The sequence below is a fragment of the Elephas maximus genome, chromosome 6 (assembly GCF_024166365.1).
Source record: "Elephas maximus indicus isolate mEleMax1 chromosome 6, mEleMax1 primary haplotype, whole genome shotgun sequence".
Taxonomy (NCBI): domain Eukaryota; kingdom Metazoa; phylum Chordata; class Mammalia; order Proboscidea; family Elephantidae; genus Elephas; species Elephas maximus.
In genome coordinates, this window is record NC_064824.1 from 99,258,110 (window position 1) to 99,278,365 (window position 20,256).

General features: G+C 40.8%; 1 protein-coding gene across 4 annotated transcripts in view; it reads left to right on the forward strand.

Moving 5' to 3' along the window:
• The window catches only part of LOC126077959 (aldehyde oxidase 3-like), a 100,592-nt gene that overhangs the window by 48,697 nt on the left and 31,639 nt on the right, over positions 1 to 20,256 (forward strand). For all 4 annotated transcript variants that reach the window (XM_049887763.1, XM_049887761.1, XM_049887762.1 and 1 more), the window contains 11 exons: positions 218 to 340; positions 2,044 to 2,140; positions 3,757 to 3,881; positions 5,447 to 5,580; positions 7,531 to 7,618; positions 9,652 to 9,738; positions 11,865 to 12,056; positions 12,263 to 12,490; positions 16,965 to 17,060; positions 17,883 to 18,011; positions 19,503 to 19,577. In XM_049887763.1, the coding sequence (XP_049743720.1) occupies positions 218 to 340; positions 2,044 to 2,140; positions 3,757 to 3,881; positions 5,447 to 5,580; positions 7,531 to 7,618; positions 9,652 to 9,738; positions 11,865 to 12,056; positions 12,263 to 12,490; positions 16,965 to 17,060; positions 17,883 to 18,011; positions 19,503 to 19,577 (1,374 nt within the window). The remainder of the gene's footprint in view (positions 1 to 217; positions 341 to 2,043; positions 2,141 to 3,756; positions 3,882 to 5,446; positions 5,581 to 7,530; positions 7,619 to 9,651; positions 9,739 to 11,864; positions 12,057 to 12,262; positions 12,491 to 16,964; positions 17,061 to 17,882; positions 18,012 to 19,502; positions 19,578 to 20,256) is intronic.

The following is a 20,256-nucleotide window of genomic DNA, read 5'->3' on the forward strand; positions in this document are numbered from 1 at the left end:
AATTTAACATGGTTGTCTCCATTTTAAGATGAAGACATTGAGGCTTAGAGAGTTTTAGTAAATGCCTGAGGCTATATAGCTAGTGGTAGCCAAGCTATTACTCACCAACAAGTCCATACACATCATCTCAGGGCATGTCACCCCCGTGCTGACAAGGAAGTCTCTGGTGTACATTTTGGTTCTGTTCTGCCATGTTTATTGGTCTGTTTTTCTGCAGGTGATTTGTGTGGGTCAGATTATCTGTACTGTGGCTGCCGATTCATACGCTCATGCCAAGCAGGCTGCCAGAAAGGTGAAGATTGCGTACCAAGACATGGAGCCTGTGATTGTGAGCATTCAGGTATGGAGAAATCTGCTAGGTCTTGTGGTGATTTGGCAGCGAGTGGTTTCAGAAAGTTCCAAAGCATGTTGTTAGCACAGTATTTGTGAAACTCCTTTGTCTTGTGTGGCATTTCCCAGCAGCTGTGGCAGTAACACAGAGCCCTGGTGGTGCAGTGATTAAGAGCTAAGGCTATTGACCAAGAGGTCGGCAGTTGGAATCCACCAGCTGCTCCTTGGAAACCCTACGGGGCAGTTCTACTCTGTCCTATAGGTTTGCTATAAGTTGGAATTGACTTGACGGCAACAGGTTTTGTGGCAATAACACAATCTAGAAAGCATATTTTCTCCTAAAAGGTCCAGTTATTCCAGAACCCTGGTCTCCCTGATCCTTCCTGGTGTTCTGGGTGGGCTGCTTTTCTTTCTCTGCCCCCACCCCCAGATTATTCTGGGTAGTAATGAGATCCTCCCAGCTCACAGTGGGCTGCTCACTAACTGCACTTGGTCCCTGTCCCCACCATGCCTCAGCTTGTGCACATACAAAATAATATGTTATCATAGTTATTCATTGCAGCATTGTTTGTAGTAGTAAAATACTAGAAACAATTCAAGCATCTATCTATCTATCTATAAAATGGAACTCTAGATAGCTGTATATATAAAAAAAGATAAGGGTGTTCTTTATGCACTGATTTAGAAAAATCTCCAATTTATATTGATAAATGAGAAGAAAAAGGTGCAGAAAAGTACATTAAAATAGAGGAGGTAATAATATATATTCATATTTTTTTGCATTTTCATAAAGAAATTCTGAAACAATAAACAAGAAACTAATGACAGTATCACCTTTGGTGGGTGTGGGTAGAAACTGGATAGAGGGACAGGGTGGGAATGAGAATACGTTTTTATTCTGCTTCAAATTTAAACCATTATAATATGCTACCTAATTCTGAAAAATAAAATTTAAAAGTAACCTTTTAAAAAATCCCTTAAATTGTCCATAAAGTACAGAACATAGGTTTTATACATATAATCCTATTCAGCTACACTTATGCAAACTGAAGTTTGCGAGCAACTTAACAAAAATAAGACACAAAGGTTAAGTTTCTATGCAGGTGTCTGGCTACAGAAACCATTCTTTCTCAAGAGAGCCATCAAATTCCTGGCTGGGGATGGGGGACAGGAGGAGAATTCTAAAGAGCACCTGCTTACCTGCAGGGTTGAATCTAATTACATATTAAGCCTCCACAGTAGATATGTTTGGTGTTGTGAGAATTAAAGGAGAGAGAGAGGAGTCCCAATTTCAGAGAAGGTTAAAGTTCATAGGTTAGTTAAATATATATATATGATGGGACTGCATTATGTGGTGATGGTATTTTCTAAATTGTTCCAGGTCAGGATATGTGGTCTGAGAAATGCAACTTGACTCATGAATATGGGCCAACCCATTGCCATCAAGTCAATTCCAACTCATAGTGACCCTGTAGGATAGAGTAGAACTGCCCTGCCCCATAGGGTTTCCAAAGAGTGGCTGGTGGATTTGAACTGCAGACCTTTTGGTTAGCAGCCAAGCTCTTAACCACTGTACCATCATCCTAGGAAATTCTGGGAGTGATGATTAACATCACTTATAGTTTTTAGTGCGAGGAAAGTGGGAGTGACCAAAGTTGGCAATCTTGAATTGTGCTACACTGATAATACCATTTTATTTGTTACCACCCACAGGATGCAATAAAACACCAATCATTCATTGGGCCTGAAAAAAAACTAGAACAAGGAAACATTGAGGAGGCATTTCAATCTGTTGATCAAATTATTGAAGGTGAATTCTTAAATCCTTTTCTAGAGATTAATGTAATTTTAATCAGTGACGCTTGGTCTATAGAACTTGGGTGCAATCAACTCATCTTAATTCTTCTAGTGCAAGTTAGTAAAGAGGTGGACAATCCAGGACATCAGACTCAGAGAAGAGGAGAGGTTTTGTGAAGGACCCTGAACCTTTGTTTAAAGAATTTGTGCTGGTCCTGTAGACTATGTAAGGCATTTGAGATTTTGAATGGGAAGGTGATAGGATCGTAGTTGTCCTTTAGTGCACCAGGAAGTGCTTTGTGGCTTGAAGAGGAAAGATGGCATCCACCAGAGATCAGGCCACAGGCCATTACAGTATGCCAGGTAAGAGATGACGACTGGTGCAGTGGAGTAGAGAAGAGAACATAGGTGTAAGAGGTATTTAATCACTGACTAGTGAAGGAGAATCAAAGACAACTTTGAAGTTAGAGATTGGTTGACTGAGGAAAAGGTGGTGTCATTAAGAATGTAGGAAACATCATGACATATTTGGAGGCAGGAAGAAGCTGAAAGGTTTAAGGGGCCAGCAGGCCTTTTGCAAGGAGATGTCCACAGGCAGTCAGATGGGAATTCCAGTGCTTTAGGAAAGGCTGAGTCTAGAGATGTGGATTTGGGAGAAGCTATAAGAGTGAATGAAGTCACCAAAGGAGAGAATAATACCTAAAAAACTATTTTTAAAGCATTTCTCTCACTTAGTTCCCACAGAGGTTTTGAGGTGGCTTCCAGAGAAAAAGACAAGTGAAGGGAGATGAGAGAGGAGGAATCAGCACTATGATTGGTCGATGAAATTATAGCCTACAAACACATGGCAGAAGGGAGAGAAGAGAAACAGAGTGAGACAGAGACAAAGAGAACCAGAGAGAAGGCCTGAAGATAGAATCTTGGTGACACTTTCATTTGGAGTTATTTTTAAGCTCTCAAACTTCTGTCACCTAGAGAACTAATAGTTCGAAGTTGCCCATCCTGTACAGTTAGGGATGTTTAAGCTCAGGGGTATGAATTCAAGGGCTGCCCATAATTTTTTTTTTTAAAAAACTAGGTCAATTTAAAGTTTATATTTATGGGTTGATTACTAAATCCTTAACCAAGTCTTTCCAGTTGCCCTGGTACTTTTCTGTGCCATCTCCAGCTTCTTGATTGCAAACAAACTTTATTTTTTAATACCTATAACTAATTATAGATTTCTGAAGTTTTTAATCCCTACTTGGATGAAATTTGGAAAAAAATTGTTTTATCCCCTCCGTTCCTTTTCCCTACCCTTTACATACACCCATTTCTTCTTTGTAGCTGAGGTCCGTGTAGGTTTTAATGAAGTTTCTCAATAGGCACTGACATTGTAGTTTGAAGTTTAATCTTTCTAGTAAGCAGATGAAAAATGTATGGCTGGCTGGGTGTCAGGTGTATGATAATAGCTGCCTGTGAAATTTTGTCAAACAATAATGATGTGTTGAAATCAAGGCAGGAAACCAAATGTTATCCCCATGACCTGGAAGAAAATAACATTTAGTAAAATACTTTGCACTCTGTTTTGAATATATTTGAACTAAATATCTCTAAAAATAAGAATCCATTTGCTTGCTGTCTTTTCAGGGGAAGTGCACTTTGGAGGACAAGAACATTTTTATATGGAAACTCAAAGTGTTCTTGTAGTCCCAAAAGCAGAGGATAAAGAAATGGATATATATGTGTCAAGCCAGGATGCAGCACTTACACAGGCCAGTCCCTTCCCAATCACTGTTTCTTGTGTCACAGTCGATGAACTTCAAAGTAAGGTGGTGTCATTGTCTTGATTTATAACCGTGGAACTCAGGTAGAGTGGTAATGGTTAGCCAGATATTTGACATTAAGATAGAGACAAAGCCCAGCTCTAATTTTTCTCAGAGCGTTATCCAGAATTAGGTATGCACTCTTACACCTTTAAAGACCCTTTAAAATTTTACGTAACATGAATGTAATTATAAAGAATAAAATAGAAGTTACATACAGTGGGGCTTTGATATTACTTTTCAATTCATCCTAGATCCATGAATTGGTGAATCCTCAGCCAGTTTTAGTTGGCCTCTGTCCTTATTTTATTACTCTGCCCCAATACTATGATATTCATGTGTTTCTATTATCTTCCTTGGAGTCCCTCAGCTGCTAATGGAAAGGCTGGAGGTTCAAGTCCACCCAGAGGCACCTCGAAAGAAAGACCTGGAGATCTACTTCCAAAAAATCAGCTATTGAAAACCCTTCAGAGCACAGTTCTACTATGATTCACATGGAGTCGCCATGAGTAGAAATCAACTTGATGGCAACTGATTTTTTTGTTTTTGTTTTTTTCTTCTTAATCTTCCTTAGCCCACACAGCTCAGTAGACATCATGTCTTTGACTGAAGACCCTTCTTGCACTACACGCATTATTCTCAGTTCCCACAGACAGCAAGTCCATCATCATGTTTCCCCAGAGGCTTGGCCCCCACTGTCACTCACTGCAAAGACTGCCTCCTGCCATGTCCAGGGCCTCTCATCCTCCAGCGCTACTGCTCAGCTCTCTATTTCAAGTGTGAGCTGACCATAGCTTTCTGTGCTGGTGGGCCAGATTCTGCCCAGCGAGGCAGGAGAAATTATCTCCTGATTGATGTCTGAGTTAAACACGGGTGATGTCTTTCTTTAAACTTCCTTCCACTTGTGCGGCTGCAGGGCTGCCGTTACCACTTCTCACCTGCTGCTTCCACCAGCCTCTTCTCCTGGGCCTCTGTGTCTTGGGTGAAGCATGGGCAGCAGACCCAGGTTTACCTGCATGTTAAATCGACTGCTGCCCAGCCCTGCCCGCCTGACTCAGCATCACTTTTATGATTTCCCTCCAGATGGTGCATTGTTCCCTCTGACTGTCCCATCTGCCAGTTCTCTTACGCATGATCGTGCTAATATTTAAGAAGGAGTCTTAAGCGACCCTATGAGGGACTCTAGGGGCTGCCAGCCAAGGAGAATGAGGAGCAACTTGTGATCATTTTAATTACATTCTGGAATGTGATATCTCATTAATAAATTTTGAAAAGCAATAGCTATTTATTTTCTCAACTTGGGCTTTGCAGGCATTTATAGCCGTTTCTCTAGTCAGTTCTGAAAAATAAAGACTTTTCTCCAGTCTTTCCCCCAGAATAGAAATATATTTTTATGCTGGGCAGTAGGGAAAATTATAAAGGATTTTCTATTTCAGTTAATAAACCCCTTGCTTAGAACGCATCTTCTGAGTTACCTTCTGGGGGCCCGTAACCAACTCCTGACTCCCTTACAGGAAATGGTGGCTTATGCCTTGGATATTCCAAAGAACAGAATCAACTGCCATGTGAAAAGGGTTGGGGGAGCCTTCGGAGGGAAAGCAGGAAAGCCTGCACTCCTGGCGGCGGTGGCAGCCGTGGCGGCAAACAAGTGAGTGTGCCTGTGGCTTGGGACCCTCTGTATTCCAGTCCTCAGCCCTCTATTCCTAACTGGACATATGTCCAAGAGGTCCTTCAAAATCCTCTCAATGCTAAAGGCCAGGGGAGGAAGAGACTGTCTAGCAGTGGATGGGTGTTAGCATCCAGACCTAAATAATTAGGGCCACTGCCATGTGGCACAAAGTTGGGCACATTTCTCTTTGTGCTGCATACCTGAGGAAGCCTATCAGATATTGGGTTCTGCTTCAGTGCTCTCACTGCTTTTAGCTTAAAGGCCTTCCTATTTCTCAATAGCAAAGAAAGTAAGAGTAAGTGAAATGGGCGATTTGGTTAGTCAATAGTATTTTTTGAGGTGTGGGCAGAATCCTATGATTTAAAAAAAAAAAAAAAATTTTTTTTTTTTAGAAGTTAGGAAAAAGAAAGAACATTCAGATCTTGCACTATTTCTTGAGTGAGAGGACACCTGATAACATATCAAAAATGGAATGTATTTAGAATAATACTCAAGAAACTGCTGACAGTTGTACTTCAGGAAGATCTGTGTTGCTGGAGGGACAGGACAGGGAGAGACTCTTACTTTTCATTGAATTCCTTTTTTAACCTACTGAATTTTGTAATGTGTATTTATTACCTATTCAGCAAAATTAATTATTTTTTTTAAAAAGCTTGTAACCATTACTAATGTACACAACTAATAAGAGAAGGCTGATATGAAACTAGAAGGATCAGATCCCAAATTCTGTTTTTCCAAAGCAGACCAGACATGTTCTCATGCAAGCAAGCTTCTAGGTAGAGTATTCAGTGGTCATGAGCCATTACACACACACACACCGCTTTCCAGAAAAGAACAAAATTACCAAACCCACCAGGCAAGTGTTCAGTTTTAGTAGATCAACAAAAATTAGGTGGACTGTGATCTTAAGTGCTTTGTAAAGAAGGTGAACCTAACTGAAATATTGAAGGAGGAGAAAGGTAGGTCTTGGAATCCTGAAGAGGAACCACCACAGATTTCTAAGTATGGGAGTCACAATCAAAGAGATGCTTTTATAGAACCTAGGTCCTGCTGCTCTTATGGGGGTGGAATTGAAGCTGAAAAAGTCCAGGGAAAATTCTGGAATTCGAACAACTGCAGCAATCTGAATGTAAGAAAATTCAGGCTCAAACAAGGGGATAGCTATTGAAAACACAGAATTGGGTTCTGGAAATGTGAGACAAGAAATAAATGGCAAGATTTTGAAGATGACCTGGGTATTTGGATGAAGAATGAGAAATTAAGACTTTAAAATTGAACTTGGAGATCAGTTTACAATTAATGTTATTAACATAAATGAAGAATTTGGTCCCTAGAGGTAATAATAAATGAATCACAGAAACCTCAAACTTCAGATGGTTTTAAATTCCCAAATTACACAGAGGCTATTCAATAAATAGCTGTTGATGACCACTCTTACTAACTGAAAGTTAGGTATAGAACAACCACAAAAAAATTATCTATCATGACTCCTAAGAAAGACCAAGATAAAAGGAATTTTTAAACATAAAGATAGCTTCATAACTGCCTTATTTATATTAAGAAGCAAGAAATTTATAGTTCCCTATTCCTTCCTAAGAAACCCTGGTGGCTTAGTGGTTAAGTGCTATAGCTGCTAACCAAAATGTCAGCAGTTCGAATCCACCAGGCGCTCCTTGGAATCTCTGTGGGGCAGTTCTACTTTGTCCTATAGGGTTGCTATGAGTCAGAATCAACTCGATGGCAATGGGTTTGGTTTTTTTTTTTTTTCTTTTTTTTTGGCTTATTGCTTCCTGGGAATAATTCTTCTCCTTGTCTCTTAATTGTGTGGTCAAGGGAATCTGCCAGTGGTTTCTGGAACATTCCACAAGCTTGACCTCTCAATCTCAAATGTCTTAAAGTTCTGATTCTATTTTATTCCCCCCTCTCCAGGACTGGCCACCCAATCCGTTTTATTTTAGAGCGTGGGGATGACATGTTAATAACGGGAGGACGCCACCCACTACATGGGAAATATAAGGTGAGTGGATAGGAAAGTCATTACACATAATATAGACAAATTAAGTGATTCACTAACTTGTGGTTTCAAATATCTGCGGAGCCTTGTACTCACCCACACACTCCCCAGATGACAGGATTGCTGTGTCTTTTACCAAGCCTTGGCACTACACTTTGTGTGCATTGAGTCACTCCACACAAAAGAAACCAAACCATTTGCCATTGAGTGGACTTCAACTCATGGCAACCCTATGTGTGTCAGAGTAGAACTGTGCTCCATAGGGCTTTCAATGGCTGATTTTTTTACAAGTAGATCTCTAGGCCTTTCTTCCAAGGCACTTCTTGGTAGACTCGAACCATCAACCTTTTGGCTAGCAGCCGAGCTCATTACTAGTTTGTACCACCCAGTGAACACTAATATAGGGAATGAGAGAAAGGCTAAAAGCAAGAAGAAGATGTGAGCAGAAGCTATGGCATTCACAGATCTCCCATTTCTGGGGGCCTCAGGAATACAGACATGTTAGGATTTGGGGTGACATTTATTCAAACTTGATTTGTCCTATACATTAGTAAGCTCATTATAGAAGTGCTCCCACCTTGCTAAAGGATAGTCTTCCAGCAATTTCAACCCTGTGGAATATAGCCTCGAATCAAGAAGGGAGCAGAAAATAACACTAAGTATGTAAAGTAACCATCACAAATCTCCAGCACTAAACCCCAGGAGATTGAAGTCAGTAAGAGAGGAACTTTGGTTATTAGAGCTTTATCGATTCTAACTTACAAACCTTGGTGTGGTTTCCACAGCACTATGGATTAGAAGCAAAATCCTTGGTCCGATACCACCTTCTCTAGGAAAGTTCCCTGACTGAGCCCCCATATCCTACAGTTTGTTAATTCATCCAGCTGAATGGGGCCCTGCCATTTGTGTTTTAATCTCCAGGTGATTTAGATGCACATTAAGTTTCTGGTTTTTTTTTTTTAATTTTTATTGTGCTTTAAGTGAAAGTTTACAAATCAAGTCAGTCTCTCATACAAAAACTTATATACACCTTGCTGTATACTCCTAATGGCTCTCCCCCTAATGAGACACCACACTCCTTCCCTCCACTCTCTATTTTCATGTCCATTCAGCCAGCTTCTGACCCCCTCTGCTCTCTCATCTCCCCTCCAGACAGGAGATGCCAACATAGTCTCATGTGTCCACTTGATCCAAGAAGCTCATTCTTCACCAGTATCATTTTCTTTCCCATAGTCCAGTCCAATCCCTGTCTGAAGAGTTGGCTTTGGGAAAGGTTCCTGTCTTGGGCTAACAGAAGGTCTGGGGACGATGACCTCCGGGGGCCTTCTAGTCTCAGTCAGACCATTAAGTCTGGTCTTTTTATGAGAATTTGGGGTCTGCATCCCACTGCTCTCCTGCTCACTCGGTAGTTCTCTGTTGTGTTCCCTGTCAGGGCAGTCATTAGTTGTAGCTGGGCACCATCTAGTTCTTCCGGACTCAGGCTGATGTAGTTTCTGGTTTATGTGGCCCTTTCTGTCTCTTGGGCTCATAATTACCTTGTTGTGTCTTTGGTGTTCTTCATTCTCCTTTGCTCCAGGTGGGTTGAGACACACTGATGCATCTTAGATGGCTGCTTACTAGCGTTTAAAACCCCAGATGCCACTCTCCAAAGTGGGATGCAGAATGTTTTCTTAAAAGATTTTATTATGCCAATTGACTTAGATGTCCCCTGAATCCATGATCCCCAAACCCCCACCCCTGCTACACTGGCCTTCGAAGCATGCATATTAAGTTTTGAGAATCATTGGATTAGGAAATAATTTTACACACATAATTTTTACGTAGGGGGTTACTGAGGCACAGAAAGGTTGAATGGACTGCCCAAAGTCATTTGACTTGTAAATGGTGGAACCAGAGTTCAAACCCAGGCAGTCTGAATCCCCAGCCCACATTCTTACCAGGAATGGAAGGTCTCCCATTTGAATTCTTCAAGTGCCCAGGAGTCAGGAGGTGAACCTCGCATACTCACTGAAGTAAGTGTTGTTTACCACTCACAGGTTGGCTTTATGAACAATGGAAAAATTGAGGCCGCAGACATTGAATGTCACATCAATGGAGGCTGCACACCAGATGACTCTGAACTGGTACGTGACTTACAAAAGCAAATGGGGCTTCAGTTATGTGCAGTGATAGAGTAAATGCAAGCTTGGTGTCTTAAGACTTAATTTAGAAGGTCTGTTGTGTATACCTGAAACCCTGGTGGCATGGTGGTTAAGTGCTATGGCTACTAACCAAACGGTCGGCAGTTCAAATCCACCAGGCACTCCTTGGAAACTCTATGGAGCAGTTCCACTTTGTCCTATAGGGTCTCTATGAATAGGAATCAACTCAATGGCAACAGGTTTGTTTTTTTTGTTTGGTGTTGTGTATACTGACTCATGCCCATCTTGCATGGAATGCCAGTTGTAAACAAGGACGACTGGACTAGCTTCCAGAGCACTATCATTCTTTGCCTGTAAGGTGGTCAGGGAGCTGCTGGGTTTCTCTGCTGCTTTGCGGCACTTTGTCATGGAAAATACCCAACACACATTTCCATTTGCTACCCTCTAGTCATGGCATGTCCCCCCAAAACTTCCTCAGAGATCACTCAATCCTTCCGCTCTTCTCTCCTTACCTTCTCACCCTAGACAAGGCCAGTGGGATCAGGGAATGTAGTGTGTTGAAATAAAAAGCAAAACAAAAAAAACAGTTGCCATTGAGTTGATTCCAACTCATGGTAACCTTGTGTGTGCAGAGTAGAACTGTGCTCTATAGGGTTTTCAAGGTTGTGACCTTCTAGAAGCAGACTGCCAGACCTTTCATTCACAGTCTAATACCTTTGACAATAAGTGTGAGGATATCACTGGCCTATTTGGCACTTCTCCGCTCTCCACCAATGTTTCTGCATATTCCAGAAGTTTCTGAACTAGTCTTTTGTCTGCCTGCTCATCTCATAAAGGGGAAACACCACTTGTTACCTTTGCTTCCCAGTGAGTCCTAGAATAGAAACCCACAGCCCACTCTACTTACAAATGAAATGGATAGAATTTTCATGACCCACCTATCCATGGTTTTATGACACATGAAGCTGTCATTTTTAATGCTCAAAACAAATATGTTCTAATTTAAATAACAAATGTATGTTATAGTATATTGGAGGAGGAGAAATGCTGTCCTGAGATCCAGCGAATGGTTGTTTGTCTTAACTCCAGAAAAGGTTGGGAATGGCAGCTATGCCCATTGGGCAGAGCTGTGCTTTCTACCCTTTTCTGCACCTGGAGTCAGATTCAATGATTCAGGAGAGTTCTGCTAAGCCACTGAGACCAAAATACTTTGGTCAGGCCATTATCAGAAACTTTGGGCTTTGTTTGGGCCTTCGTGTCTTCTGTACAGAAAAGAAGGTGGAAAAAGTCACAGGAAATAATAAAGAAGTTGGAAATCTCTAGCCTAAAGCATAATAAAAAGCCTGAGTGTTCATGATAACATTTTTTGGGTGTCAAGGAATTAAAAAAAAAAAAAAGCTAACATAAGTTATTTCCATTTCTATCAAATACGGAATATAAATTGATTTGAATTGCAGAAAAAAATTTCATCTACATACATAAATATGGATGTATACATAAATAAAAGGTGTATAAATTAAAATAGTAGCTGGTCACTTAAGTAGCTGGTCAGGTAACTTGGTAGATTCCTCTTTGTGGTTGCCTCTGAGAACTGAATAGAGAAACACATCTCAGAAGGGCTGGAATTTCACCTGCCTGGAAGGGGGTTTGACTTGGGTGCCATTGAGTCCATTCCAACTCATAGTGACACCATGTGACAGAATAAAACTTCCCCATAGGGTTTTCTTGGCTGAAGCAGATCACCAGGTCTTTCTCCCTCAGGCACACAGGGCCACTGGGTGGGTTTGAACTTTTTGGTTAACAGCCAAGGGCTTAACCATTGTATCACCAAGGCTCCTTAGGGAATCTGATTAGTGCCTACTTACCAAAACCAAAAACCAAACCTACTGCTGTCAAGTCGATTCTGACTCATAGCAACCCTATAGGACAGAGTAGAACTGCCCCATAGAGTTTCCAAGGAGCGCCTGGCGGATTTGAACGGCTAACTGCTTGGTTAACAGCCATGGCACTTAACCACTACGCCACCAGGGTTTCCAGTGCCTACTTAAGATGGTATCAATCCAGATTTCATGATTTTAATTGACTTTTCACCTTGGAAAACTTTTCAGGTAATAGAATATGCTTTGCTCAAATTGGAAAATGCTTATAAGATTCCCAACCTGCGTGTCCGAGGTCGAGCCTGCAAGACCAATTTGCCATCCAATACAGCCTTCCGGGGGTTTGGTTTTCCCCAAGGAGCCTTTGTAACAGAGGCCTGGATGACCGCTGTGGCAGCCAAATGCCACCTGCCACCAGAGAAGGTAACCTGATAGGAACTGGTGATCAAGAAAACTCTTTACACAGATAAAAGCTCAGTCTTTAAATTCTCAAAATCATGTGGTCTCTAACATGTTTATTTTCAATGCATTCTTTCATGCTGAATTCCAGAATAATCTAAAGGTTGATCTTTATCATGGACTCACTCTTTGTGAGTCTGGCTGTGAAGTTTGTTCTTTTTATCTACCAGGTTCGGGAGTTAAACATGTACAAAACAATTGATAGGACAATTCACAAGCAAGAATTTGATCCAAAGAATTTGATAAGATGCTGGGAGAAATGTATGGAAAACTCTTCCTACTACCTCAGAAAAAAGGCTGCAGAGGAATTTAACCAGCAGAATTATTGGAAGAAAAGAGGAATTGCCATTATCCCCATGAAATTCTCAGTTGGATATCCAAAGACATTTTTTTATCAGGTAATTTTCAGAAATACTTTGCAAGTCTGAAAAAAAATTTCAAGGGCTTTAATAAAAGATCTGTTGACACTAATTTTTAGAAAATCACTTTGCAACTCCAGAGAGTTTGGGTATTGGTTGGACAGATATGTTTCTTTTGCTATAGCAGTTATGGTGCTATTGATTAATGGGCAATTACTGGTTGCAAGGAAAACTGATATTAAAAAACACACACCACAGTTCTAATTTACAAATCATTTTGAGGACTGCCTTAAATCTGGATCACATTAAATAGCTGTTGTGATGCTTTTGTGTAACCCTCAAGCATTACTTCTGGAGGGCTTCTCTGATCTGCAATGCCTACACCACTCACTCTTGATTCTACTTCCATTACAGTCACACTGTATTGAAATTGTCAATTTCCTCTTAGGTCTCTTCACTCTAGGCTATAAGCTAAACCCTTGTTTTAGTTTTTTTACTTCTCTGCTTAGTACAGGACATAAATGTCTGTATAGAACAATGAATGAATGGTTGGTTGGATGGATGATGGCCAGGCGAGCGGATGAATTGTTACATAAATGAGAAGGTGAAACAATTTTTGTGGGTATTGGATCTGCCCATGTAGTTTCCTCAAAACTGCTCTACTAGTCCTAGAAAAATCAACTCTGGATCGTATGGTCTTTCCTACCAAGGCACAGTGGAGTCTTGGAAACTACAGAGAACACACCAACATTACTACCAGTGATTCGTTGTTGTCTGTAGATTTCCCAGAGAATTTATTTCACTTTGGTAAGCTAGTAATGAATCTTTTTAAAGGCAATGCCTTCCAAATCAAGCAGACAGATCTCCAAAAGGCAGTATTGGTGGGATTTTAGGACAATTTTTTTTTTTTTTAAAGAATGAGTCTTGCAGGACTATTTTAGAAGATTGTCAGAAAAAAGATGAAAATACCTAAACATAAGCCTACACTGAATGTCCAAGGGCCTCTTGCCTAAGAGGTGGGACTTTTTACAAGGTACTTCTCATGCTTCCAGCAACCACATTCCCATGGGTGGACCCAAGACCTGGGAGAGGGAGCAACCCTAGTGCATTAAGTTGCTCCAAACGGGGTCATGTGTCTCCTTCAACAGCTCCATCTCTCTATTTGCATTTTGCCACTAGATGATTTAGAAACATAATCTTTATTTTGTACAATGAGACTCCTTTCAGATGTTTAACCACACCCAAAATGGTGATTTAAAGCAATTATTAAGCTTAGGGAAAACAATAATTAGTTTTACTTTTTTTCATTATCAATGTATATGCATGTTTTACATGCCCAAAGCTGCCTAACTCTGATCTGCCCTTTAGTCACACCCTATGTTCCAGAATTTTCCTGCCTTCCTCTTGCAAAAATTACCTGACTTGGATTGTACTTGCTCAAGACATTCTCCACTCCCCTTTTGAGAGATGCTAATCTGAGAACATAGATTAATAAATTGCACCTGGTAAAATCTGTATTTTAGTAAAGAATTTCTAGAGATGGAACTTAAATCTCCATGTTTCCCAATCTAGAAAACTGAATACCCTCAGAGCCCATAGGAGACACGCTTGGACAAGAGGACTGCAATCATCTTTACACGAGAACACATAGATGGCTCCTTAGCACATTTTCTTTCAAAGAAAATTTGTTAAAATATATTTTAGTGGCCAATATTTTTTTCTAATGAAAATAGCTTTACTCCTTTTTTGTGTGTGTGTGATTATGTAAATAATGTGGAGTCCTGGTAGCACAACAGTTAATCACTTGGCTGCTAACTGAAAGGTTGGCGGGTCGAATCCCTGCCAACGGCCTCTCTGGAGAAAGATTTAGCAATCTGTTCTGGTAAAGATTACAGTTTAGAAAATCCTATGAGGCAGTTCTACTCTGTCTCATGGGATCACTCTGAGTCAAAAATGACTCCACAGCACCTAATAGCAACAACATATAAATAAGACATGTTTCTTGTTATTGAAAAAAAAAAATAAAACACTACAAAAAATCCAAAGGAAAAAAATTAAAATCACCTATAGCCCACCATCCAGAGATAATTGCCATTATTATTTTGTTATCCTTCTTTTATATACTTCTGTATGCCCATATACACATGTCTATTAATTTTATACAGCTCACGTTCAGTTGTGGTCATATTTTAACAGATTTTTCCTTTTTCAGGGGAGGGAGGGGAATATTGCCTTCTCTCCTGCCACCAGGTAATCAATGTTCATAGTCTGGTTTACATCCTTCCATTTCTTTCTCCATGCTCATACAATCATAAGTAAACATTCATACACACATACAGGGTTTAGTGTGTGATATTTTAATATCTTCATAGAAGAATGTTCCTCTCATCTCCCACTTACCATCTTTCTTCCTCACCTACTACATACCACTTGCCTTCAAGTCGGTTCTGACTTAAGGTGACCCTATGTGTGTTAGAGTAGAGCCGTGCTCCATAGGGATTTCAATGGCTGATTTTTCAGAAGTAGATTGCCAGGCCTTCCTTCTGAGACAACCCTGAGTGAAATCAGACTTCCAACCTTTTGGTTAGCAGCCAAGCCATAACCGTTTGTACCACCCAGGGGACTCCTTAACGGCTTTATCGAGACATAGTTCACATACCACAAAATGCACCTATCTACGGTTTGAAATATATTCATAGAGTTTGCAGCCATCATTACAAACTAATTTTAGAACATTTTCATTACTCCAAAAAGAAATTCCAACCCATTACTGATGGTACTGAAGGAAGAAGGGTTTCATTTTACTTGGATCCACAGACAACATGGAAGCAGCAGTCAAGAAATCAAACGACATATTGCATTGGGCATATCTGCTGAAAAAGACCTCTTTAAAGCATTAAAAAACAAAGACTTCACTTTTAGGACTAAGGTGAGCCTGCCCCAAGCCATGGTATTTTCAACTGTCTCATAGGCATTTGAAAACTGAACAATAAATGAGGAAGACTGAAGAAGAAACATAATCCTTACTTTGTAAAGTGAGACTCCTTTCAAATGTTTAACCACAGCCAAAATGGTTATTATTTTGTGGAATTTTTCCCAAACCCTAAAGTATACAACAGTTTTGGGGGATGGAGAAAATTTTATTTTAAAGAATTTGAAAACTCTTGAAAAGTTTAGATTTGCTTGCATATGTCCATTTATGCATATGTCTAATTATGAAGATTTGAACACCTTTGAATTATGGTGTTGGTGAAGAATATTGAATATACTGTGGACTGCCAGAAAAATGAACAAATCTGTTCACTTGGAAGAAGTAGAGCCAAAATGCTCCTTAGAAGTAAGGATGGTGAGATTTCATCTCATGTACTTTGGACAGGTTATCAGGAGAGACAAGTCCCTGGAGAAGGACATCATGCTTGGTAAAATAAAGGGTCAGCGAAAGAGAGGAAGACACCCAATGAAATGAATTGACACAGTGGCTGCAACAATGGACTCAAACACAGCAACGATTGTGAGGATGGTGGAGGACCAGGCAGTGTTTTGTTCTGTTATACGTAGGGTCACTATGAGTCGGAACTGACTTGATAGCACCTGAGGATGACTTGTCTTTCTACTTCGTTTTATTGTTGTATTATTGTATTTTTTTAATTGTTGTAAAAATATGGAGAACGTGACATTTGCTAATTCAACATTTTTCACATGTACAATTTAATAAAACCAATTACATCAATCATGTTGTGCAATCATCATCAATTCCTGTTGTCATATTTTCTGTTCCCATAAAGAAAATCTCAATGCTCCTGGTAACCACTACTAAACTCTAATCTCTATACATTTACCTATTCTGGGTATTTCTCCACTTACTTTTTACTTCCTAGAGGGGAATGAGAGTAATATGCTTAGAGTATTTGAATAAGGAGGATGAACTCACTAGACTTTACCAATCCCCAAATGACAACTAAGAGAAAAGAGAGTCTGTAATTCAGCAAAGAACAGCTGTTAAAAGCCGTTGCCGTCAGGTCGATTCCTACTCATAGCGACCCTATAGGACAGAGTAGAACTGCCCCATAGAGTTTCCAAGGAGTAAAGAACAACGAGTTCTAAATTTAGTACTGGTTGTTACCAATGTGGGTCAATGTTTGTTACTTTGCAGAATAGGAGAAGCAGGGTGAGGAGCTCTAGCTAGGAGAGGTGCAAAAAATAGGACAACGCCCAGCGGGCATTCAGTATATAGCTAATTAATGCTTCTGAAACCAGTGAAAGAACTATGACTTAATTCTAACGATAAGATATACATTTAGGCTTAGAACCCAGTTTTCATGAAATGCTACCTTTATTATTCTCAAATGGCATAAGGGTTTATTCCACCTTGTGATGAAGCCATTGTTCCCATACCTGCTAAAATGAAACTGTGGCTTTATTTCAGTGCCTTTTGGTATTTTTTGTGACTGCCTCACTGTTAAAGATGCATGTACAGATGGCAAGAAAAACAGATTTCTAATTCTATTTTCAGGCTGCTGCTCTGGTTCATATCTACACAGATGGTTCTGTGCTGGTTGCTCACGGTGGCGTTGAACTGGGACAGGGCATTAACACCAAAATGTTACAGGTGAGAGAGATTGTTTCAGTTTTGCCATTGGCCAAGATTAGAATTTATAGAGAAATCCCAGACTCTGTGTCGTTTGGTTAATCTTCAGGTTTTGTGATGCAATGACCAGAATTGCCCATAAGTGTTCCCAAAAGTCACCCTGGATTACCTGGAAATGGGCCAACTGGAACACAGGAAGAGGGGTTCAGCTCCCTTCTCTAGTGATAGGGACTATACCAAAACTCAGTTTCCCAAGGCACCGGCAGCTCCCTTCCTCTCCCTGGCAACTCCTGAACATAGTTAGCAGCCCAAATTCAGACTTCCTGGTTCCACACAACCTGTTCATTCCCCCATCAACAAGTCCACATTCTCAAGCTCCCCCTACAAAAAAGGAGACCCACACAGGGCGAGAGTCCTTCCTCTGGAATGTAGACCGATGTTCATGTCCAGCAAAGTACTCAGCCCCAGCAGGCCTCTGTGGGTGATGAAAAGATGGAGAACCTGTCCTTTCTCTTTCTTTGCTAACACATGGCTTTGTAAGATCCCCCTCCCCCAACAGAGCCTATTTTTAAACCCATGCCATGAGGTATTATGGAATTTTTCCCAAACCCTAAAGTATACAGCAGTTTGGGGGGATGGAGAAAACTTCTATTTTAAAGAATTTGAAAACTCTTCAAAAGTTTAGGTTTACTTGCATGTGTCTACATAAACCACAGATTATAAATCTCCTTACAGCTTTGTAAAAGGGGGAAAATGTCTTTACTAATAAAAAAAAATAGGTTTAAATTATTGTTCCAGTTTCACCCTGGACCGACACATTCTGTCTGCTTCTTTTATGTGCAGGTGGCCAGCCGAGAATTAAAGATACCCATGTCTTACATACACCTTGGCGAGATGAACACTGTGACAGTGCCCAACACGATCGCCACTGCTGCATCCACGGGCGCAGATGTCAATGGAAAAGCTGTGCAGGTGATGGCTTTACTGACCCCCCAAACTTCTTTGAAACCTCAGACCCCTTTTCCAGAGGAGCCCCTCTGCTCTAGTCTAGGAAGTTCCTCCTGATGCTTTTTCACATGAACATTAGGCAAAAGAGCGTAAAACGCCATTTCACGGTGTTTCTCTGTTCCACCTGAAATAATGGGCCCTGGGGTATTGCTTAGCAGCATACATTCTATTTTTGCCAAAAAAAAATAATTTTAAGAACACATTCCCAAGACTGTAACTTCACAAAGGCAGGAAACACTGCCTCTACTGCCTCTTTCCTGAAGCATTATTTGCAGTACAGAACGTAATATGGCCTAACCATTCGCAGCCTGGCCGTGGAAACCCACAGAAGGAAGGCCACACAGGGAGAATCCTCAGATGGAGATTATTGTGTCTTGAGCTCTGTATTAACAAGCAAGGAAGCTGTCTCTTTGAAGCCTTCAAATATAAATTGGCACCACTCCTACACCCTTGCCATTTCACTCTCTACCCCAAAGCAGAACGAAGTTATAACAACTCAGAACAGAGATGGCTCCAAAGAGGTCTCTCAACTGAATAGAGCGAAGTCTTCTTGAACCCAAGGATCTGGAGACTGAAAGAGGGCAAGTGCAGTTTCGCACTTTGAAAGGGGAGTGGGGAAGATCTCCCTCCTTCAGTCAGCTAAGCTTCAATACCAATGCCAAGAGTAAATACTCAATACCTGATAACTTTGTAACCATTCATGTTACAGGCATTTCTTCAACAGATCTTTATGGGTGCACCTAGAATAACTGAGATACTGATAACAAGCGCTGTAATTACCTAATTTTATTTAATATTTAAAACAACCTCCAAGGTAGATATTAGAGTGGCTATATCATCCAAACCAGAGTACTTCTGTGAGTAGAAGAAGCCACAAATGTTAACACAAAGACAGCAAGTTTAAATGGGGATTGTCCTGGGCAAATCCTAGATTTGTCCTAGAATTGGTGTCTCCATGTCACGGATGAGATCACCAAGGTGTGGAGAGTGCCAGTCACTCACGTGCTGAGAAGAAGCAGAGCTATTTGATCCCAGGGATATCTGATCCAAAACCCACATCTCCTTCCACACTACATGTCCTTCCCAGTGCCTGATCTGAGAACAGCTCTTATGCTCGCTGCTCTCCACAGTGGTTTTCATAGTCTTGCTAAGTATGCAACAGATCTTAAATGGAACCTTAACACGTAAAGCAAGTAAAAAACAGAGCTTTTTTGGTTGAACTGGGAAAGTGGGACTTGTATTCTGTCTGGCTTCCACTCCCCTGATCTCCCGAGGCAGCACCCAAAGTCCCACCTTGGCTCATGGCTGCAGGGAATACCAGGGAATACCTTGCCTAGATATGGAGACAAACCAAATAGAAGATACCTGAGAGGAGGGGAGAGGAATGGTTAGTATAGGGTGATAAACACAGTTGCACTTGAATTAGCTGACGCTCCTGTCCTTTTCCACCTGCAGAATGCCTGTCAGACCCTGAGGAGACGCCTGGAACCCATCATCAGCAAGAGTCCTCATGGTTCCTGGAAGGACTGGGTGAGTACCAAATATCTTTGAAGGCTGCATAGCTCTCATTGGAGCTACTTGGTAGAGACACCTGTCCCACTATCTGCGTCCCACACAGCTTCCTCTTCTCTGCTGAACAGCACAGGGCAGTGCTTCTCAACCTTTCATGAAGAGACGGATCACCTGGGCATCTTGTTAAAATGCAGATTCTGATTTAGTAGGTGTTGGAAGTAGCTGGGGAGTCTGCATTTCTGTCAAGCTCCTATGCAATGCCTCTGCCACGGGACCACACTTTGGGTCCCAAGAGCACAGAGGCAGATATATATCATCAATACATCTAACAACCAGATCTTATTGAACAGAAATTTCCAGTTCAGCTGGACATTTAGTCCCACCTGGAGCCATATCTCAGCGGTGTTAACTGCTGTTCATATTTAAATACAACTTAGTGTGTGCCTGGTTATTAGCCAAAGAAGGTAGAACCTACACCATTTAGTGCACTTTTAGAAATTTAAAGGAAAAAGAAACAATAAATTGAAAGGGAGTTCTTGCATAAGAAGCTGCTATCTTAGAACATGTTTTGAAAAGTTTCTTCGGTAAAGGCTACAAACACTTGCTGTTTTCCATGCACACGTTTAGAACATTCATGGGGAAAACTGGATAGGTATTTTCTGGGTGGTAATCCTTGTTCTTCCTTCAGGAATAAAAG